We start from the raw sequence: 24,828 nt of genomic DNA, 5'->3' as shown, positions 1-24,828 counted from the left end.
CTTCTATACAGCCCTGACAGAATTTAAGCACCCAGATGTCCCTTCTTCTTGGAAGGAATTTGCTCGCTTTTGCGTAATGCAGTTTTTATATACTTCATTTTTCCCAAAAGTTTGCTCAAAGAATGGGGAAGACAAAGATGAAACAAAAACCTTGAGAAATCACACGGATTATATTCAGAGTAAGCTGATGTTCCAAAGAATTTCATCATAGAATCATCAAGGTTGGAAAAGACCTTGAAGATCATCTAGTCCAACCGATAACCTAGCACTGACAGATCCCAACTACACCATATCCCTAAGCACTATGTCAACCCAACTCTTAAACAACTCTGGGGATGGGGACTCCACCACCTCCCTGGGCAGCCCATTCCAACGCCTAACAACCCGTTCTGTAAAGAAATGCTTCCTAACATCCAGTCTAAACCTTCCCTGGCGCAACCTGAAGCCATTCCCTCTTGTCCTATAGCTTGTTACTTGGTTAAAGAGGCTCATCCCCATCTCTCTGCAACCTCCTTTCAGGTAGTTGTAGAGGGCAATGAGGTCTCCCCTCAGCTTCCTCTTCTCCAAACTAAACAACCCCAGTTCCCTCAGCCACTCCTCGTACGACATGTGCTCCAGACCCTTCACCAGCTTCGTTGGCCTTCTCTGGACACGCTCGAGTAATTCAATGTCCTTTTTGGAGTGAGGGGCCTAAAACTGAACACAGTAATTGAGGTGCGGCCTCACCAGTGCCAAGTACAGGGGCAAGATCCCTTCCCTGTCCCTGCTGGCCACGCTATTTCTGATACAAGCCAGGATGCCATTGGCCTTCTTGGCCATCCGGGCACACTGCTGGCTCATGTTCATCCAGCTATCAATCAACACCCCCAGGTCCCTCTCTGACTGGCAGCTCTCCAGCCACTCCTCCCCAAGCCTGTAGCGCTGTTGGGGGTTGTTGTGGCCAAAGTACAGCACCCGGCATTTGGCCTTATTGAAGCTCATACAGTTGGCCTTAGCCCATCGCTCCAGCCTGTCCAGGTCTCTCTGCAGAGCCTCCCTACCCTCGAGCCAATCAACACTCCCACCCAACTTGGTGTCATCTGCAAACTTACTGAGGGTGCACTCGGTCCTCTCATCTAGATCATCAATAAAGATGTTAAACAGGAGTGGCCCCAAAGATAAGCCCTGGGGGACACCACTCATGACCGGCCGCCAACTGGATTTAACTCCATTCACCACAACTCTCTGGGCCCGGCCATCCAGCCAGTGTTTTACCCAGTGAAGTGTGTGCCCATCCAAGCCATGAGCAGCCAGTTTTGTCAGGAGAATGCTGTGGGAAACGGTGTCAAAGGCCTTACTAAAGTCAAGGTAGACAACATTCACAGCCTTTCCCTCATCCAATAAGCAGGTTGCCCTGTCGTAGAAGGAGATCAGGTTTGTCAAGCAGGACCTGCCTTTCATAAACCCATCCTGACTGGGCCTGATCATCTGGTTGTCCCGCATGTGTTGTATGATGGTACTCTGGATGAGCTGCTCCATCAGCTTCCCGGGCACCGAAGTCAAGCTGACAGTCCACTGGCAATTTATTCCTGCTCACAGAATTCCTTTTCATTCTGACCTTTATGATTCTGCCAAAAATTACAAACTAAGAGCTGACTAGAAAAAGAAAGCCAAGACAAAACTGTTTAGAAACAAAAAAACCATTCCATCCAATCAAGAGATGTATAGAGATGAAAGAAGGTAAGCCTACAGCTTACTTTACTTTTATGAAAGAATAAGCATGTACAGCTTTCATAACAGGGACTGGTCAACAGTATACTTCAACCAAACTTCCTCAGTAGTTGGTATATCCAAATCACAAGGGTTTCATAGAAAGACAAGTTTTCCAGGATAAAGAAAAAAACTTGGCATAAGCCTGAGGTCTTTACTGTTGTGAGTGATTTTATTCTTCTGGGATCCCCAAGTAAAAACTGTGAACAAACTTAAGAATGCATCTTGATTTCAACTGAGATAGAGGTGCTTAAGTGACAATTCTCAGCATATCTCCTAAAAAAAAAAAAAAAGTAACAGGAGAGGAGTAAACCAGCACCAATTACTTCAGAGTGGAAATGTACATAGAAACAGCTTTTATTAAGTGGTTGATATGAAGCCAATCTTAACTAAAACACACCTCCTGTAAATCTGTTCAAGCACCCATCAGAGCAACATCTTTATTATATGCAGAGGCACCCTTTCTGGACCTCTTTTCTCAGAACTTTATTAGAAAGACAGGATCAATACAGAGGTTTAAACTTCTGCTTTAAATGGACACTGGATTAAGTTTTCTTGTTTAATCCTTTTGAGATACACAGCAGATAAAACTCAGGCAAACTGAGTGAATCGTAATGAAAAAAGCAATTTTAGATTTTGCCACTTTCTGATTACATTATCTGTGAAGGGATTATTTTCTGATGATTGTTCATCAGTTGCAAGTATCTGATAGACATTTTAGCTATTAATTATTTGTTTGCCTCTTCCTATGAGCAACTTATTGCAAGTATTAAAAATTCAGGCAGATTTCATCACACGCATAGATCATGGCATTTAACTGGATAAAGCTGAACTCCCAGAATCAGTTTTCTGATTCAAGTATTCATGAATATGATTTCAAAATCTGCTTCCCATGAATATTAAAACTGGGTATTCATTGTTTCTGTAGACAGTCTTCCCAATTAACATATTCACTAGAATATTTATGGAAAGCATACACAAAAAGAGTGTGAACAGCATCAAACTGAATCCATTTAAATACTAAGATGAATATTTGCAGCCTTCCTTCATTTCACCTTATTGTATTTTATGAGGTGTTTGCTCAACTCTGGCTTCAATTATGTCTCTACAGATTACTTGAACTAAAATGTACTGTCGGAGAATGAAAGTCGCCCAACACTGGAGTGAAAAGAAGACAATTGAGAAAGGCAAGTCCCAGGAAAGAAGACAGGCTCTGTTTTTAAAATGTTACCCTGGCAGTTAAGAAAAAACAGTCAACTTCGTGCTCTCTCACAGACTCCCTACATGATCTCACACAACTTCTACAGTTTTCATCTTAAGGTTACATTACTGATTCTTCCTTTCCTGTGAAATATGTTCTACACAAGTGCCCTACACAGACAGTTCAGGGCTTTCATCCTCAAGTGGATCCACTACACAGAAACTGCTAACTCAACTATATTTTAATCAAAACAGAGGGGGCTGTGAATCTGCTGAAGCCACATAGCCACAGTGGATATTTTTTTAAGGAATCAGTAATCTAGAGAGCACGTGTCAAATTACAGTTCTAAGTCTCCATTTTACATAGTAAAGGGCATAGAAAACTGCTGCATATAGCTTGGAAATTATGCTATTTCTGGAGCTTACTAATGGTTAATGAAATTGCTATTTTCTTTCTAATGAAAATTCATCATATATTATTTGATTATTTCCTCTTCCCTGTTTTAAATGCACTCCATCTTTCCTACTCTATTACCTTGCCTTTTGAGTGTAATTTAAGAATGTTGGAACAATTAGCTTTTTCATTCAAAGTAACTGATAACTGAAATGATGCTGTCCTTGTGCATTATTGAAAACAACCACAGTAACCAGGTACGTTCAAAGGCTACACAATATTCAAAATCCTCTTTAATATTTTAGTTCATAACCTTAATAGATATTTATATATGATTAATGAGGCTTTTAGTAGCTGTTGTTTTCACAGCTTGGGTAGTGCTACATCCAATGAATATTCCAACGGAAGGGTCTTACTGGCAGTGTCTGAGTGACAACTGTGAACTATCAGGCTGCAATGTACTTTCTGACAAGAGAAACAAAACCCAAAATGAAACAAAAATTCTGTCCTAAAGAATTGCAAACTATTTAAAAAGCAGAACATGGGAATGAACCACATTAGGGCATATTTTATATTACAGATTCACTAAGAGCTTATTAACGGCTTTTAAATGTGATCCCACTACCATGCTATGGCAAATGAATAACTTAAGTTCTTAGATATAAACAGATGGATGAGTAATGTAATTCTTAATTACATCAAGAACATGTAATTTTTGGACACATCACTGCAGATATCGGTATCGGAGAGATTCTAGAGCCCTGAAACATACAAACAAACAAAAATGCAAAAGAATATCAAAGAAGAGCACAACATTCTTTGCTATGACAACTCAGCTAGCTCAACCTTTACAGCTTAGTGAAAAAAAGACTGAGAGGTGATTTGACTACTATATGTAAGTATCTTCAAACGGAAACATACCCAGGCCTGACAGGGGAATAATTAGCACGGATTCATCAAGAGTAAGTCATCTTGACCAACCTGACTGCCTTCTATGATGAAATGACTAGATATGTGAATAAGAGATGACCAGTTGATGCTGTATTTACCACAGCTTTGAGTATGGTCTCCCACAGCATCTTTGTATCCAAGCTGGGATTTTACAGTCTATATGGGTAGACTACTAGATGGGTGAAAAACTAGCTGGAATGTTGGGTTCAAAGGGTGATGGTTACTCATTCATGCTCTGTCTGGAAGCCAGTTACATGTGGGGTTCCTCAGTGTCTATTCTGCAACTAGTTCTTTTCAAGGAGAAATCAGAATTCACCCATACCAAGACTGCAAATGACGCCAAGCCTGGGAGTTGCAGTCAATAAGCTTACAGGCAAGGGTGCCACCCAGGGGGACCTAGACAGGCTGGAGGAATGAACAAAGCAAAGTCCTGTACCTGGGAAGGACTAACCCTCTCATAATGGCACAGGCTGTGGACTAGTCCTACTGGGAGGGACCTGTAGTCCTGGTGGCCAGAACATGAGCCAGCAGTATGCCTGGGCAGTGATGAAAGCCAACTGCATCCTGGGCTGTATCAATGGAAACATACCAAATTGACTGAGGGAAGCGACTATTCCCCTTTACTTGGTACTCATTAGACAGCATCTGGAACACCGCGTCCAGTCTGGGGTCCCAAATATAAGAATGACATTGATGAAGTTTAGCACAGGGCTATCAGGTTGTATGGGGGCTGAAGTGCTTGCCCTGGGCTTGTTCAGCCTGGAGAAGAGAAGGCTCTGTGAGACTTACCAGCAGCCCCCCAGTACCTACAATCAAATTACAAGAAGAGGGAACCAGGCTCTTCACAGCAATGCATGGTGAGGAGATAAGTGACATCAGACATAAATAGAAAGAAGCAAGGGAGGTTCAAATTAGATGTAAGGAGAAACTCTTCCACCCGAGGACAGTCAAGCAGTGGCACAAGTTGCCCAGGGAGGCCATGTAGTCTCTGTCCTTGGAAGTTTTTGAGACACAACTGGATAAAGGCCTAAGAAATCTTGCCTGATCCCAAAGCCCACCCTGATTCGAGTAGGAGTTTAACCAGAGAACTCCTGAGGTCCCTTCCACCCTGAACAATTAAGTGAGACTATGAAGATATCAGGTACTGACAATTTCTTTAACTTAGTGGAGAAAAATATAACAAGAACTGGTTACTTGAATCTAAAACCAGATGAACGTCTGGAGAAGAGGAGGCTGAGGGGAGTCCTCATCGCCCTCTACAACTACCTGAAAGGAGGTTGCAGAGAGATGGGGATGAGTCTCTTTAATGAAGTAACAAGTGATAGGACAAGAGGGAATGGCCTCAAGTTGCACCAGGGAAGGTTTAGACTAGATATTAGGAAGCATTTCTTTACAGAACAGGTTGTTAGGTGTTGGAATGGGCTGCCCAGGGAGGTGGTGGAGTTCCCATCCCCAGAGGTGTTTAAGAGTTGGGTTGACATAGTGCTTAGGGATATGGTGTAGTTGGGAACTGTCAGTGTTAGGTTAACGGTTGGACTAGATGATCTTCAAGGTCCTTTCCAACCTAGATGATTCTGTGATTCTGTGAACTGAAAAGAAAACTTCTAGCACTGCCTGTGATTAATCAAAGAAACTAGTGCCAGAAAACAGAGAGGACTCTCCACTCCTGCTGGGTTCAAATCAAGGCACAATGCTGTTGTGGGACACTTTTTATGCAAGTATACACAGAGAGCTTAAAACATAAGTAAACTGTGTGAACCACAGTGGAGTACAAAACAAAAAGTAATATAAAATGACAAAATGGCTTTAACTCTCTGCCCATAATACCTACAAGTTAACGAAAATGCTAGCTATTATTTGGCTAAATAAATATTCTAACTGACCTTAGTTTTTAACCAACAAAGATTAAATCATGCCCCATTCAAAAATTAAAAGAGAACAGTTACAGAAAAATAACAGAAAGAGTTACTAACTTCATATAATTTCCAGTCCTTTTCCAGTGCAAGGCTTCCTAATAGGTAATGGGTTTTGCTCCCTGGTTTGCATTTAAGTTTAAGTCACACTGAGAGCTTTAAGTCACTTCAAATACCATGTAGCAGCAAATTTCAAGATTTGTATTGCACTCTCTGTAAAAACAAAGGATTCTACACACACAGGAATTTAAAGGAGCATGCCATTATCAATTGTGGACACAAAATAGTCATTAAAACAAGACAGCATAATATTCTTCTAAAAGCAAAAAGGTGAGGCCTGCATTTGCTCACCCTTTAAAAATCAAACAAAATCAGTACTGTTCTGCCTGCCACATCATTAGTTTTCAAGTATGCAGCCAGCACCCCTCATATTTCCAATTTAACATGAATCCCATATGAGTTTCATTCTAGAATGAACTTACAGAGTTGCTGCTCATTAAGGCAGAATTTTAAGTAACCAAATAAATTTGCATAAGTAAATATTTGTACCTGGCACACAACTAATTCAGACATGTATGTAATACACAAAAAAAAAATCTTTATATGTTCTTACTTGTAATTTAACTTGGAATCTGATTTTGTTTTGAAACATGAAAGAAGCTTGACATTTTAAACAATGCCTTTTTAAAATTATCAGACTGTAAACTAGTGTCTGAAATGTTTTTAAAAGACTGAAACACCTTTCCTCATGCTAACTAGAAATGATAAACAGCTTTTTTTACTCTTGCCAAAATAACACACCTATTGCCAAACATAAAAAGCTCCATCTCAAAAAAAAAAAAAAGTTTACAAAGTAACAAAAAATAGGAGATCCAACATCTTCTAACCTTACCTAACTGATGTATCACTGAACTCCTTCAGTGCCAGAAAAAAAGTTCATCAGATAGACAATTTAAAAGACAAAGTAGTGGTTATTCCAAGTCTGATTATAAAAACTGCTAGTTATATAGCTGCAAGTCAATGTACCTATAAACCTGAGCATCTCCACCTGAAGAAAGAAGAGGACAGAAAGATATTCCAGCTATAGAAACCCACCGCCACCCAGAAGAATATGAATTCAAACTGATTTTATATAAAGAGATTATATATACATATTCATTGATTTTCTGTCTTCAGCCTTCTAGCAGAATAACCATAGAGGCAGTGTCCAGAACTAATAATCTTCACACAAAGGCAAGAGAGGAGCCTCATGAAGTTTTGGCCATGTAGGTATTTATATAACTAAATCAGGAGCCCATAAAACATTTCACAGAATTCTTCGCTGCTACATTTACACCTCATAGAGCAGCATCCCACCACTGTCTGATATTCCACAAACTAGGTACCACCATGTGTTCCCCAGTCAAGTGAGAAGCAGCGCACTGGACCACGAGACAAAAGAAAGCCTGCAGCTGAGTGACCACAACCTAGCAGAGCCCACGATGTAAAGAATCATGCCAGACACGCTTTTCCCTGACTTGCACTGTAGGCCCTCCATGCTCTCACAGCTAGACACTGCTTTGTGTCCCAAAATCTGACTTAGTGCCCCATGTCACCCATACATATACGGTCTAATACACAGGTCCATAAAAACAGGAGTTGTGCAAAGAGTGTCCAGAATACATATGGATGCATTTTAAAACACTTTTAAATAATATTAAGGGCAGATCTCAAATGAGACGTTAATTTTAATTAAAAGTAAAATCTTACAACTTTTAAAAATCAGAAAACACAGAGAAGAGATGAGTAAGGTGGGTTTTTTTGTTGCACTTTTTGAAAGTACAAAGATGAGAGGAAAAATCAAATAACCGGGACCAGTAATTACCTCCTTCTCATCAGTGAGAACATGGCAAGGAAGACCCTAGCTTGAAATCTGCACCTTGAGAACTATTTCCTATGCAAGCCAAACCAGATTTATTTAAATAAAATCAGTGATGACTGATCTGCATTTGTCTGCCCTGATACAGATCATTCAATACTCCACCCCCACCCCCAGTCATTATTCCCCTCCTACCTTCAAAACTCCCAGCAAACAGATAAATCCATGTAATGGCTGGGACAAAAAGGACGGTCAGAGAGGCAGCCAGGAATTTCCGTCGCCCTCTGCAGATTCCCAGCATTCTCTCTGGAGTGCAGATTCCCAACCCAGTGCTGTTCCTATGTCGGAAGCAAATAGTCCACAGCCTCCCACATATTACTCCCTGAAAAGGAAAGGAAAAAATATTTTAACAGCTTATCTCTCTACATAAAGTTAAACTATGCCAGTGTTCCTAAAGAGTTAATAGAGCAATGCTAAAAATAGGGTTACTGCAATTGCAAAGCAGTACCATTTCAAAATTATCCACAACTACTTAATAATAAAGCAAGTTTTAGAAGTCAGACTAAGACAGTAAGTCAATAAAACACATCATATCACCTAAATACACACTAAGCTAATCTTACAAAGAGACATCACCATTTGCTTTTTTGCCACCCTTTTACTCTACAGAAACTCGGGGTTCTTTGATGCCTATGTGTGTAGGTGCCCCGGGGCAGATAAGAGAAAGCCACCCGTATTTCTTCACCTGCTCCCAAAGAGCAAAAGTCAAACCAGTGAATCAATGAGCTGGCTGCAGGTGGTCATGAACTCAAGAGAGTGAACTGAAAAATGAAAGGTAAAATTTGAGGGCAGAGGGATGTTATTAAAATGACCCACACTGTTAATCAAAAAGCAACGCTGATGAACTACCATATAAAAGGGGAGAAGAGGAAGAGCAAACGGGCGAGGAAGCTTCTTTAGTCACAAATGGGAGTACCAGGAGCTTTAGAGATGCATGCTATGAGAAAAGAAGGGGATTCTGGAGAGTACCACTGTTTTTATGAGAAAAAAAAAATCTGATCTTAATTTATTTAAATAACTGTTCTGCATTTCAGAGGGGCCAAAATGGCGAAATAATCTGATTATATCTATTCAAAGGAAAATAATATTTCCACACCAGTGCAGGCATGCAGGGCATGAAAATAATGTTTCACATCATTTGGGGTTTTTTTGAAAAGGGAGGAAAGGTTAGACTAGAGAAGTTGGAGAAGGAAAGGGAAGTATTAAGTCCATGCAAACCTAGAACAGGTTTTGTGTGAAAGGGCTTATGTTTTCTAATTTTAGAAAAAGAATTGGTCTACAAGAATCATAGGGAAAGAAACACAGACTATAGCAGTACAAGGTGTTTAATAACAGAGCCCTTTGGCTTATGCTTAAACTAGCACTTAGAGCTGAAATAAGCAATTAAAGCATTCCTACACTGACTTATTAACAGCTGCTACTGTGTGTCTTGAAAATATGTCTGAGCTCTACAACTCCACCTATACTGCAGTGAAAGTCAAGTCTGAAATCAAATTACAGCAAAAATGAGAATTATAGACAAGAGAAATGGGTTCAGACAAAGAACTCTGCTGCTGGAGATACCTAGCTGCTGTAATCAAGCAAACTTACAGCTGTTCCTCAAACGTTCAATATAGCCCACTTTACTACACTACAGTTCAAGAGCCATGATAACACTCTGACCTTGGAACTAATAAAATGGACTGTAATTTGTCCAGAGCCAGCACAAAAAGCATTCCATTGTGTCAGCTTTTCAGCGCAATGAATGGCTCGCTACAGAGATTTTGCACAAAATATGTGGACAGACTTAATACTGACAACTGTGGTATCAGAGTCACTGTTAGAGACACACATTTGGTAGATAAATTGTGGAGAACTCTTACCTTTATTCACTGTATTTGGATAACGATTACCTTTCATTTCTTTTCCTTACATCACATAGCTTGTGCAACTACTCTGAAGAGAGTCCTTTACATGCTTACTTGAAAAACACAGGTAATTTTCCTGGCTTCTGTGTTTTACACTTGCTATATGTGTGCATATCATAAAGTGCACAGAATCGTTTACTTTGAGTAGGAATATTTTTTTTCTTTAACATCATGGCGTGCACCACACATATCAATCTGAGCATGGAAGAGGAAATCTTTGAAAAAATAAACTCACAAGCAGGGTCATTCTCAAATAGCCACATCTTGTAATGCAACATGCACTGGATACATACTGCTTCTGTCAAGGCTACCCGCAAAACCCACAGGTGGCAAAGTAAGAGTAAAGAATACATGTTTCTGAAGTCATGCTGTTACAAGGACACTGCTACAAGTTTTTGGGATAATGACATCCAGGCTCTGAAGCTTGGGGTTATAGTGCTGGTAGTGGATTAACATCCTGGAGCTGCACATTTAAGAAATAGCTCAATTTTTCCTATATATTCTTTTAAATATCCATGCAAGTTAAGTTTCTGAACAGGTCGACGTGGAGGACAAGATCCAGATTTTCTGCCCATGAAGGTAAAGTACCCTAACAAATTAAGAAAGTATAAGGAGCAACATTGAACTTCCAATTCAGCTACAAATGAAAGCTGGGAATGTGGCAAATTCAGTTGTCTACAAATTGTCATTCAGACCAAACAGTCAAATCATTCTGCACATTCATGCGCATCTTTTATCTAACTAGGAAGACATTTGGGAAAATCCTAGACAGGCAAGTCAACTTGTGATGGATCACCCTAGGAAATGTTGAGATAATTTCTTTTAATGGTGCTTTAAAAGAGAAAAGAGCCATAAACTATTTTAAAGGAAATTTCTACTATCTCCCCACTTCCCCAAAGTTGTGAATTGCTTCCCTTGAGTCTTAAATATTCATTTTCAGTGTATAAAAATCACCGTACGTCCTAAGTATTTTTTTCCAAACTAGACAATGCATCATGTGCAAACCCTACACAAGAAATTGTATAAAAGGTCCATGAATGGTAATGAAGATGCTTAGCTTAAAGGAAAAGCTTTGGACTCAATTATGTATTCATTATTGCTTTTACTCATAAAGACTTTTACCTAACATACCATTGTCAAATAAATTGAAAGAAAATATTGCAGTTCTTTGACTTTGTTTTCCTTTCAGTTCAACAGGTGCCAGATTGTTATCTGTCATGAAAGGAAAGTGACTGACAACACTGGCTGCAGCAAGGACTGAGCACAGAACAGAGTAGCACCGTGCACATTTCCACCATATGAGTGTGCCATTGCCTTTCAGACTTCTGCAGCATCCACTGCTCCTCAAGCCACAGTCCTACTGAATCAGACTGTCACCTGCCTAAAAGGTCTTAGAAAGGAGTTTGATGTACAATACAGGCTAAAAATGAAGCTACTTCAGATGTGACATTGCTAGCTATATTCATCTTTTCAGTAATAACAAACACTGTAAAATGGTTGACTCCATTTACACAAATCCAGGCAGTATTCCTCCAGATAGCTTTCAGTCTCAACAGCTGTGCAAACTAAATACCTGTATTCAGACACACATAGCATGAAATATGTTGGAAGAAAAAAAAAAAAAGGATGAGGAAGTAACTGTCCAATTTAAGCACAGGATCTAGATGCAATACTCTGATCTAAAAATAGCCAGTGGCTCCTCTTTATCTGTTGCCCAATGTTAGTATTTTCAGATACACTTAACTGAGCCACAGGGAACATCAGGAACTTTAGCCAACTTTATCTCAAAGCAAGGGAGATCAAGATAGCCCCAGAGTGAAAGGGAGGAGTTGAGAGAGTTTCTGGTAAGGGCGTTGCAGTTTGAAACATGGTCTCAGCTTCACTTGTCCAGACACAATGAAATCTTCTGCCCATGCGGAAGATACAGAGAAGGTGCGTGCATTTTCAGGATATCATTTTGCCTTGGTCTTATCTTTTATATTTTTTAATTTTTTTAAATTTTTAATGTATTGAATGTGTTTCAAGAGCATCATACAATTATATTTTAGAAATCTGATTAAGTAATATCCACAAAAGTTAGCTGTATGTACATCATGCATGTATGTCTGTCAGTAAATCAGATACTCTACACTTCTACAATACACCCAGTTCAACATTTATAAACCTACTGCACGTGTACAGAACAACAGACATTAATACAGCATCCTCAATCCTTGATTACTGCTAATGGTGCTATAAAAGGCTACTAGCTTGGACGATACCTGTGTATGGGGTCACAGTGGGACTTAAAATAAATTCAGTTTCTCATTACAAAGACTTACTCATGACCTTCTTACCACATGCAACAGTGAATGGAATGACTTTTGTTACCTTCACATACGGTCAAATGCTTCCATTGACTACACTACCTTATCAGAGTGGTTGTTTTGTTTTAAATCAAGGATTAGCTAAGTGTGAAGCAGCTCTCAACCAGTATGAGCAGTACATATATTAAAGCACGTAACACAACACTAATCACATTGGTATTCAGCTTCTATTCATTTATTTTTTTAATTGCGGCATGACAGCTCAACTATGTCAGACATTCAGCAGGAGTTCAATGGAACAATAGAAGTAATTATGAAAACAAAAACCAAACACAATTAACAAGTTTTAACTGCTCTGCTATAAAAAACTTTTCCAACTGCTTTATACATTTCCTTGCATTTGTTACAGTTAATCTTATCCCAGTAATCTTCCATTTGTTTTCAGAGCCACTGAAATGAATATATACAGTTAAAGCTGTTTATACACCGATCCTGTGCCTTGTCCTTGCTATGTTTCTTGAATTAATGTTATATAATTCTTTCTGCTTTTCCATACTTGCACTCACAGAGTCAATGAACAATTTCTACTGTAAAGCTTTTCCCTTGGCTCTGTGTCAGTGTAGCATCTGTCCCTTACAAGAGATTTTTCACAATTTTTTGCCAGACTCAAAATATAAACAATCTAAAATAAAAAGCAGTATCGTAGCCAGTATTTTTCTCTTTTTCTTTAAAATGTTGCTAATATGGGTTTATAATGAGTTTACTCCTTGATAGTCCACTTTTATCTTGCAGCTTTGCAGTCTACCAGTAATGGAAGTTGGTTGACATGTGACAGATTATTTGTTAGAGAAAAGTTTGGTACCATAAAGACAGAGTGTGGATTAAACTCACCATTACAAAATAAAAGATCAAAGAATTAAATGGTAAATCTTTATTGAAATAAACATCCCTTTGTTAACATACTCCACTTATTGAGTTCTTAGAACAGAAATAGCGTTTTGAACGAAAATGCCATCTCCTCTCTCATCAACCTCTTCTTCTTCTCCCACATGAAAGAACATGCTACGGAAACAAATCTAAGGCTCTCTTTGCTCCCAAACTCTAAATTTTCTTGGCATTGAAGATCTTCCCTTCAAATTGGACTTCTTAATTCTATGGTTATCGTGACTTTAAAGAAGGATTTGGAGTAAACTCAGACTCAGCATTCACCTCAGAAGTTCTATGAAGCCACTTTAAAGGAGTAGATTACAGCAGAGTTTCCAAATGCTACCAAATTTATTCCTTCTGAACTAGTTACAAGAAAATAGCTATAATTCTATCTGTAAGAGAGAAAAGTTGACAGCACAAATGAATTCTGGCTTGGAACTGTGCTAACTGCTCCAAGGACACACAGGATTGACACCTTCTTTTACATCTTCACTCAGTATGTGCCATGGTTCAAAGAAAATTCTATTAGTCTCCTGTTAATCAAAGTTTTCTAGAAGGTTCCAGCTATAAGAAACACCACCACAGGAATGGGAATCTATCCTGACAGTATTCACAGATGAAGAGAAGTAAATAAGTAATACCCTTTCACATTTTTCCTTTTTCATTCACATATATTCCTTTATATGTATGTTACATGTATGTATCTATATATGCATTTTTAATGGAATTCCTTTTCCTTTCAAGCCTAGACTACTCAAAAGAAGTAAAGCCTGCAACTTGAAAAAATACTATCAAGGAATGACACAATGTAAGATCAACGGGGTAAGAATCTTTTCTTAACCCTCCAGTAAAATGTCACTGTTAATATGAGGAGAAAAAAAATCTGTCACTTGAAAGAGATAGCAGTAACAAAACACAGTCATGACAGAAAGATCAATCTTGCCTGTTACTCACATTTCATTTGCAATCCAAGAATTATACTTATTTTCAAAGCAGCTACTGACCTTGTTTTTCAATGAGTTCTCCAAACTCTGCTTTACTCTATCCCCTCACCTATAAGAGCATATAGCACCAGTATTTCCTGACTCCTCAATTTATCTCAGGACTCAGCACAGTTCAAAGAAAGTGAAACAGAGCCTGACTTGGTTTGTGTATGGCAGAAGTCTAGCAAGATACTACATATACATACTAAGAACACCTTAGTATTTGAGATCCCAATATCATTGAATTATAAACACACTAGAGACATGATCAACCACCAGTAATAACTCTGATAGAGAATCTTTCAATAATAAAGCAATTCTGCTCCAGAATTATGGTTTACATTCAGACCACAGCATTATTACATATCTGAATTTCAGGCTTAACAAAAAGACAAAGCTCCGCATCTTTCCAAATGCAGGCCTCTCCATCTGAAATAAAGGCAGGAGGAAAAAGTGACATGCTACCTGTTCTTGGCTGGAATAAAACATCAGCATGTTGCTGCATCATTGTTCTCCCTGCCTCTATACCAGGGCATCTTTCTCTTTCATAATCAAATACTGAAGAGTTATGGGTTTGTCCATTCATTAATTCCTTTTCTCAGGTATTGTGTGCACGCAATCACATAAAAACCAAAATGGTCTTTAAATCAGAGGTAGGACACTATGTGCAATATACATAACACCTCTCAAGAATTTTGATGCTAATACTTCGCTTCTCAGCTAAAGTTCTTGGATGCTTATTGAAAAACAGTGTTTACCTTCATTAGAATCCTCTACGTACAAAGCTGCTCTAACAAGGAAATTGATTAAAGATTCATAAGAAAGTTTTGCACAGGAGAAAACAATTATTGCTTGAAGTGTTCCTCCATTGCAAAAGAATCCATGTCCCTCTGTGAAGCCAAGTCCTATTATTAAAAAAAAAAGAAAAAAGGAACCCCTTATTTTACTGCATAGATCTCAAACTACAAGTTAGTTTTACGTGGGGATTTGTAACACGCTTACAGAAGCTACTTACTTGTCAGATGGAAATAGAAGTTGGCATCGTACTTGTAAACTGCTCTTTATAAAATACTTGTATTAAATTTAAAAAATAAAAAGAGAGAAATGGGCTCAGGTGGCTCTCTCCTCAATCTTGACAGTGAGGAGGAGTGGATGGATCCTGTGGGTCAAAAATTGGTATTGCAGAAGATACTTTGATTTTACAACCTTGGGACCCTCTCTGAGCATGGAAGACTGGTAACAAGAGACAGGATCCATCTGACCACATAGGGCAAAAGTGTCTTTTCCAGTAGGCTGGGGACAAACTGGTGAGGAATTAATTTTGAGTAACAAGGAAGGAGATGAAAACTTACTAACAAATGAGAAAGTAGTGGTTTGGGCCAGCAAACAAAGGATGTTGAGTGATGTGGACAGGAGACACCTGTCTACAGTAATCAGGTAATGGATGGATATAGGCTTTTTAGGAAGGACTAGCCAAGAAGGCAAGGAGAAAGAATTTCCCTGTATGTGAGAAAAGCAGAAATGCATGGAGCTATCCCTTTGGATACTTCCCCTCTACTCACCACTGGTGAGAAACATCTGGAGTGTCATATGCAGCCTGGGCTCCCCAGTGCAAGGACACAGCCAGAGAGGTTGTGGAGCATTCATCCTTGAAGACATTTAAAACCCAAATGGACATAGACCTAAACAATCTGCTTTGGTTGACCTTGCTTTGAGCAGGGGATTGAACTAGATGGTCTCCAGAAGTCCCTTCCAAACTCAGTTCCACGATTCCATGACTCTACAATTTTGTACCCAGTCATAAAATACATAGTGGCTATTCAATTTAAATCCTCAAAAATTCCAACTAACATCTAGTCCACTATGCATGAATAATAATGAGCATAAACACTTATACTGAAACATAGAGAGAATCCCAGGTTAAACGTTTAGCTAGTATAAACCAATATAGGTCAATTCAACCTGCATCAATTCACAAAAAATATGGACTAAGTTTCTCATAATTAATGGACAATAAGTTGAATTTTTTATATAATCACTAAAGTTCTCACCTCATCACTACATATTGCTTAAATATTACTAACCCCACAAATATTTCTATCAAATTTGTATAAAAATAAAACAAATGATGTAATGAAAATTCCAAGAATTGCTGAGAATTTCATATTTGAATAATCAAGGAATTGGCAAATAGGAAAAAAGTGTAATATATATGCGGCCATGATCAAAAGCAAAAGACAAATCCTTCGCTATGATCATGGTGGTACTTTACTAAGCACTTTATTCATTCTCAACTTTGATGCTACTACAGAACATCAAACAGCACCATGAGTTGTGAGCTACTTCTTTAAGTAAATTTGCTGCTGAAATCCTTGCATGTCAAGGTCCAATACTTGTTCTTAAATATTATACCATCTAGGCAGACTACAAGGACTATCCATCTCCTAGGCTTTCCCAGGGCTGAGTGGGTTCTATACAACTTTGATGGGAAAGGTGCTTTCCCCCCCATACTCCTCCTTTTTACCTTATGTAGAAGCAAAGCTCCTGCAGAATAATTTGGTGTTGGGCACTTTTTTAAGTAGGGAAGGCAGCTGTGGATTTAGGTTATTTCATGCAGGACTATTCTTGAACACTGGAACACTGGAAAAGGACTTGATAAACTGGAATTTATAAATACAGATTTCTCATGGCTTCTTATTTGGCACTACACAGATCAATGTGGGTATTAGACATGGCATGTAAATTTAATGCAATTACAAAAGGAGTATGAAAGGTGTTATCAAAGCTGAAGAAAGCTGTAGAAAATAGCCTCAAGAGGAGATACTGGCAAAAGCACTTACTAAAGAATCCAAATTTTCCATGTGTAGAGTTAGTATTTTAATAGAATCGTACAATAGTTTAGGTTGGAAGGGACTTCTGGAGGTCATCTAGTCTAATCCTCTGTATAAAGCAGGTTGAATAGTGTTCTTTCAAACCAATCTGTTATTTGGATAGCTCTTTGCTCTTCATTTAAAAACTATAATCTGACAGAGGGTGGTCTGCCTAGAGAAAAAGGGCAGTGGGCTAAGGGTTTCTATGTTCTCTCCATTTCTTCAAATTGTAGTCATTTTCACTGAACATTTCATTGTTCCTCTGCATAAGAACTTCAGTCTTTGTAATCTCTTACTGATCTCATTATCATCATCATTGTTCTCCGAAGTTCCTATAACTCTACAATTAAAGTGCAGAAATAATAAATAATAAAATATTTAGCAAGTCCCTTGTAAAGAAAATTAATATACTGAAAAGAATGACCTTATTTGAATGCACATAATTAACACTTCCACTTTAAATTTGATTATAAGCATCATTTTCAGGGCAGAGGGGAGGTTGCCACATATTTTCTACCAAAAGGAAAACAGAATAATGATGATGCTGAAGATCACCAAGGGATGTAAAGGACTGTGCAGTCATGGACATGTCATATAACACAAGAGAATGCTTTGCACTGGCTGGTGTTTGAGATGAGGGGAGGGAAAGAGAGGAAGAAGACTTCCTACTGTCTCTCCTAACTCTGCTTCTATATTCTAGTATCTTTTAAGACAATTTGACTCTTTCTGCGTTATACTGGCAATCATCAATGTAAATCCAGAGCAGAAGTAAAGCTAACCTCTAGTAACTTCAACAGTAGGTCTTCTGAGAGTGGGACAAAAGCTGGGTAAGAGTCTCAGAGGAGAATTAAGATGAAGTTCCTCATTCTCTAGTCTGAGACTGTTGTTGACTGGATGGAAGTACTTCACCAGAGCGAGACAATCAAGTAGGAAGGACTGAAAGTCATATTATGAATATTCACACCTTCAAAGTGAATTCCGAAAGACACCTGAGCTTTCTATACTGAAGACTTATTTCTGCAACAATTCTGCATATTAGATCTTAATAATAGTTTAAAGCCAAAAGATCCTTAAATATATCTTTATACAAATATATGTATACAAATACACATATATAACTTCAACTTATACCAAAGCTAAAATAATATATTTGAAACATATTTTAAAGAAAAGATAGTCTAACCAATGGAGCTGCAGTTAAAATAACCCCATGTGTACCAATATTGTTTAATAACCTTGCTCCCTTGCTTGTTCCATATCTGTGAGCTGCTATGGTTCTCCATATATCTCTTGGCTCCTGGGCTTTCCTTCAGGGTGATCCAGCTAGGTCTTTCTGCCACAGAATCAGGGAAACTTTTGAAGAAGATTCACTATAGGGACCATTCCCTACAGACAGCATGGATGAGATGGCTCCCTGTGCACTGTAATAATCCCCCAGCACTGCCTCAGCATGTTTGCTGTATTCAGGCATTGCCATTAAGCAATGCCTCAAGAAATACAACATACACCCTTTGCATCGTGTCATGACTTGGGTGAACTCTACAGGGGCCAAGTGCTGTGAATGGCAGCCATTCACCTCTTGGCCTGCAGATCTGGATGTGCTCTCTGGAGGGAATGCCTTTGGCAGTATAAATGTCATTGATATAATGTCTATTTTGTTATCTACAGATGGTATGTCCTGTTCTTGTATCATAAGCATTATCTTTTATCATAACCATATGGGGCACAATATTTAGAATCTATGGGCCATGTAAACTGCAGGTACACAGCAGATACAATAATCATAAACTAAAGGGGGTCAATTCAGTTATACCAGTATAGAGACTGGGACCATGACACTGACCCCAAGGCCGTTATTTCACCAACAAGATAAGATACACCTCAATATGTATTGCAACAGATAGCAATAAACACTATAGACCACTGCATTTTATGCCGAAGGATTTTCTCCATTGCTTATGGGGAACTGTCAGTCAGACAGTATGAAAATATAATGATTGCAAAAACATTTCTAGCACACTTCTAAAAATAAAACTTTTTAAAACTTTTTTTGTTGCTAGGAGATACAAAAATATAGGACATAACAATGCAGTTATTTGAAGGGCAAAAGTAGTCCGTAGTATTCTAAAAAATATTCCACATTATTATTAGCTATAGTGATTCACACAAATTGGTTGATTTTGACAAAAAATTACATAATATTGTTTTTCCAAGATTCACCCATAGCTATGAGGATACACATTGGTAGGACAAGTTTTGGTTACTGCCAAGTTTATATTAACTACTTTTTCAACTGATGAAAAGATTTTAAAAAGGCTGAAGAGGGCTTGGGTGACCTTTTTTTTTGGCTGATGAAGATTAGAACTATAGATATATAAAATACTTGCAGTGATTACCTATTATTGCACAGTTGAAAGAGAAGGTAAATCCTTTATTTCCAATACAACAATGATACTGCATTAAGAATATTTGAAAATTTAGAGAACATGCTCAAATCAAATGTTTTGAACTTTGATAATACGTCATCATTTACAATTCATAGTACTAATGTTAACTTTGGGATACACAAGTTAAAAGAAAGTCAGACTTTTTTTCACCACTAATTGCTGGAGAAAAATATATATTGCATATATTTTACAGGCAACTTGTAATTTGGTCTTGAAAGTTATGAAGTTAAGTTTTCAATTATTTTTCCTTATTTGTCAAAAAAGTTTCAGAATTATAAGACTTACTTTGTCTACCTTGTTTTATGGAAATGTCAAGGCATACCTTGAGGTGACTATATTTTTTATTCCATGCTATTAAAAGAAACTTAAGATGTATTCCAGTTATTAGGAGTTGCTCTGGTATATCAGGTGAAGACAGCTCAAATGAATGTTTTGTGTTAAGAATGACAAAGTTGGAGATGAGGGATAGACCTACACAGTGACGTAAGGCTATTTATACATCTGCTAAAAATGTCTTCTACAGTCTTAAAAATAGCATGATCTTACATTTGCTGATATTTAGACATAATCTTGTATCTACAGGGTAAATTACGACCTAAGTGGCTGATTCTTTGGCCGTAACTGTATTTCTTATCTCTTACCTAACCTGAAAACATACCCTGTGAAAGCAGAAAAAAAATGTGAAGGGGTTTCTTTCAGTAATGTGCATTAGCTCTAAAGTGCATACCAATGACTTTGTATTTCAATGGCACCAAGCAAAATCATCTTCATTTGAATCAATTTCTCTAAAATGAGGTAAATTGTAAAAGAAAATACATTTATTCCTGAAGTGTTTCAACTTGACAAAATACTAAATATGGATGTTAATTGTATTTTGTAAAATTTATGTACTTTTTTAGCACTGTGTAAGAAAACAGAGTAATGTTTCACATTTGAAAACTTGTGAAATGTAAGTTTCTAGCTCAGTAGTTAGAACATTTGACTTTTTAAACAGACTTGAATAGATTAAAGAAACCTGTTAATATAGATTGTTATAGCTGACCTTAAAATGATTTTGAAAGAGAGAGACAGTGAAATATGTTGAAAGCGACAATAAGTACCATTTTAAATAAGAAATTGAAGCTTTAGATAATTGGATAGAAGGGCTGAAGACTATAAAAATGTATAGTTGAATGAAAAATATGCTAGAGAAAATGGTGTTTCTGTAAAATGTCCCTTAAACTATGGCAATATGTCTTATTTCTGCCTAAGTGGCCATTTTAACAACAAGCATTAGCAGCCTGACAACTTCAGGTGTCTCAGAACTGAAAGAAAAAGAGACCCTAACAGCTGGGGGAGAGGAAAAAGGGGCTGCTCTTCTCATTTTCTTAAATAACACCTTCAAATTGGAAAGCTTTAAAAGTTCATATCTCAAATTATACTTGCAACTATGAAAACCTGGAACTTCTCCTTTTTTTAAATGAAAGCTGAAGTTATAGTAGAATTTCAAGAACTGAACTTGACATAAAATGCCACCTCCTCAACGCTCCTGAGAAAATTGTAGGGGTTAGCACTACTGTTGTAGGCATTACTGAAAATGCATGTATCTGTTAGAAGAGAGTTCAAACCAGTACTGGATATTGATCACAAATTCAGGCTGTTTTCACGCAGCTCTTGAAATTTCTGAGACCAGCTCAGGCAGATACATGTCAGCTGGGTCTGCTATGTTGCAGTCTTCCCAACACACATTGTGGTGACAAACTGTTTATAAACTTTAATAAGTATGCCTGAAGTATCCAATCAAGGTACAGGTTCTTTAATATTTTAACTGTTGAGAGGACCTTACCAAGTATTCACACGGAAATAATTTATAGGTTGAATCATGTCTTTTTAGTGTCTGAAAACACTTCAGGAGAAGTAATGTTGAATGTGCAATACATCTTGCGTTATTTTTTGTCATCTTCAAAGCTATATTCAATAACATGATCAAATACTGAACGTATCATTCCTCTAATACTTAAAGTGATGCTGTCAAATTATTACACCAAAGAGTTCAGGAGGAAAACTGGCTTTTGCACAGAAATGATAGCAGGATTTTACCAGGCTTGAAAAGTTGTGAAACACTGAAATAGTTCTTTGGGAAAATATAATTTTACTACTTCAGCAGTATAAACAGGGTTTTTTTAGCTATTCACAGTCTTCATTTGAAGGTCTCAACTTTTTTTTAGCATTTCTAACATTCCTGTAATGTACCTTGATATTAAGATACCAGGATCTCTAAATTAAATGTCATAATATTTACATGTCTTCAGGAGTCCTTGGATCTTTAAAGTAAAAAATTTAAGAATTTAAGGAAAACTGAGTTTATGGTTACACAGCATGTCAATGATAAAGTTAGGAGAAGCATCCAAGGAGCCTAACTGCAGTGGAAATACCTCATCTAAGCAACACCTCAGTCCTCATTAATATTTTACTACAATAATATTGTCTAAGTGCCACTAACAAAGATTAATGAATCAGGTCTACACATTTTGTATATTTTAAATTATTTTTTTTCATAATGACATGCTGGATTTCCTGTTCAGTTTTTAGTGCCATCTGTGAGGTTAAGAGATTTTGGGTAACAGCATCTAAAACTGTTTCACTGTGTGAGTAATATGAAAGACTTGGAGGTATAAAAATTCAAAAGTTTATGGGGAAAAAAGTTCGATCAGCATGCTAATAGCAATAACATTATCAATTGAAACCCTACAGCTACCATGACATATGTCCCAGGAATTCAATCTCTATTCCCTTTAGTTAATCAATGTGGAATAAAGCAGGGAAACAGGCAGTTTCATCTCCAACTGAGAAAGAAGTCAATGAGTGAGTTTACATCAGCATTTTAATGCAGAGGAGGAACACCTTCATCCCTTTTGGCACAATCTCCCCAAGCATTCCTGCTTACTCTAGGTTTAGCTACATGATTGAGGAGTCTGTGAGGGCACAGACTGGATACCCTTAGGATGAAACCAAACCAGAAGATGCATTACAGAGTGTATGCTAAAGGATGCTATGGATGCTCAGCTGCTGGGACAAGACTGTAACTAGCATACTGTAAAAACCTTGAATGAATGCAGCCTGTGTATCAGGTCCTCGGCATCAACTATTTCACTCTACAAATTCACTCCTGCTGGGCCTCAGTATTTGCTAACATGGACAAAGCTGCACCACATCAAGCTGCAAAAAAAGACAAAGTCACACAAAATGTGATGTAACCGAAAAAAATCCAGTTTCATATAGCTGTATTAATGAGGAACAATTCACAGGCTGTGGCGCTGTCAGGAAAATCAATGGCTGTGATCAAATGCATGTTTTTTCTTCATCTAAAAATTAGGCTATGAAAGAATTCCTTTTTTATCATCCCATTCATAACCAGTTTTACGTTGAAGCGTAAGAACTCAGCTAATTAGGTACTTGATAAAGTTAGCTTATTTGGGGCATTTTCCCATTTTTGCACTTACAGCAGGAAAAGAAGGTAAAGATAAATTACTTATTTAATATCAACACTTTTTTCCCTCTAATCTACAATTCTAAGCAGTTATTTCCTCAAAGGTGGCAATGAAAGGAATTAGATGTATTCTAACTTTCATACATCCTGACGTTGTAGTTCTAAATGTTTCTGAGAAAATAAATGAGTTTCAACTAAGAGGATGCTCCATTTGAAAGTCAGCTATATAATTCCATAAAGTGCTTGCATTTTTCAGCAATGCACACTGAAGCGTTGCAATGCCACAGTCAGACAGCAGATGTCACATTGTTTAGCAAGGTGACTACAAGAGAAGAATCGTCCCTGATGCCTCAAGGATCTTAAGAGGAGAGGCAAGTGAGAATGAATTACTCTGACAACGGCAGGCAATAAAAAGTAATGATGCACATTTGCCAGTTGCAGAAAAAGATAGAGTAGCCAGGCAGTGGAAAAAAAGTGCTACTGAAGCCTAGAAGTGAGTGGCTGGCTTACCCACATTGTGTAAATAACAGTAATAGCGTGCAAACAAAAACTTACTTGCAGTCAAAATAGCATGATTTCTACATCTTTCCTCCTCACGGTGCAGGAACTTCTTGCACAATTATGCTTATGGGCCTTACAATGGGAGGATCATGTCTGATAAGTGGTGTGCAAACACAGGAAGTTCTTGCCCCTATAGACCTTGCGAACCAGAATTATCCAGAAAGAAAATACTCCAATCTTCTATAGTACAGAGAGTATCAAGGCAGACTGATGTGCCTTGTCTATAAACAGACTAAGTCTGAAACGTGAGCTGAAAAATGGATTCCAAACACCAAGTTCACCACTTTAACTGAAAGTTACTCCTCTTTAAAAGCATTATTACCACAGAACCTTTCATGCCCTGATCAGATCCTCTCTCCTAGTTCAACGTCCAAGAGAATCTACAGGCTCAGGTTGTTTCTCTCACTTACTGACACATTCCTTAACAGCACAGTTGAACACCAAACAGAATTAAAAATTAACAATTGAGAAGGCACCTTGTCTTAGTTCTCCTTTGGTTTTTTGCACCTTTTTGAAGAGATGACCATTTTGGGATGCATTTTTTAAAGTAGTTCTCAGTGTCACACTTAAAGAGTCACTACATTTTTTTCTCTCAAACATTTTAAAACATATGAAGGTCTAAGGCCTTTTTCAAAACTGTGTTTTGCAGTCTTATGATCTGGAGTGTGCCCAGTATTTAGTGCTGAATCAGAGCTCTGGAAAATAAATGAAACATCATTTCCAAAAGAAATTACAATTTTCACAGCAGTTTACAGATGTATTGAGGGACAAATTCCAACTTTAATGAGCTGGTCAAAGAAAAGAAAAGAAAAGAAAAACTTCTTCTAGGACAGAAGACACTTGCAAAACAGCTCTGCATGACATTATTCAAAAAGCAAAAGAAACCTGTTCTTTCTATGCTGAGGGACAGCCAGGGACAGGCTACACAGCCTCTGCCCTAAGGATCGTGAAGGTCTGACCTTTTCCTGCTCATGCGTACTCAGTGTTACATAAGAAGTAATGCAGACCTACATTTTACCTTCCTACTCATATCCTTTCCACTGACAGCACACATTCTTACAATATTTAAAAACTGATATTAGAATAATAATCTTGTTTTTTCCTTCCAATTTTATGTGGGTTGATTTAAGTTAACGCTGGTCACGTTATGCATATGAATAGGAACACAAGTGGGTGTCTCATGTTTATGTGCATGAAGAATTTACAGAACAAAACCAAAACAATTTGTTTTTA

At 37.8% G+C, this 24,828-nt stretch overlaps 1 protein-coding gene across 5 annotated transcripts in view; it reads right to left on the bottom strand.

Moving 5' to 3' along the window:
* Window positions 1-24,828, bottom strand: part of LARGE1 (LARGE xylosyl- and glucuronyltransferase 1) — a 354,353-nt gene that overhangs the window by 258,270 nt on the left and 71,255 nt on the right. For 4 of the 5 annotated variants that reach the window (XM_074871306.1, XM_074871310.1, XM_074871308.1 and 1 more), the window contains one exon: window positions 8,261-8,447. In XM_074871306.1, the coding sequence (XP_074727407.1) occupies window positions 8,261-8,366 (106 nt within the window). In that variant the 5' untranslated portion in view covers window positions 8,367-8,447. Of the gene's footprint in view, window positions 1-8,260; window positions 8,448-24,828 lie in introns of those variants that run through there. The other variant, XM_074871307.1, reaches the window with a different exon arrangement.

This window comes from Strix uralensis, chromosome 5 (assembly GCF_047716275.1).
Source record: "Strix uralensis isolate ZFMK-TIS-50842 chromosome 5, bStrUra1, whole genome shotgun sequence".
Classification (NCBI taxonomy): domain Eukaryota; kingdom Metazoa; phylum Chordata; class Aves; order Strigiformes; family Strigidae; genus Strix; species Strix uralensis.
Note: the sequence above shows the minus strand (reverse complement) of the source record. Positions and strands in the feature narration are given on the sequence as shown.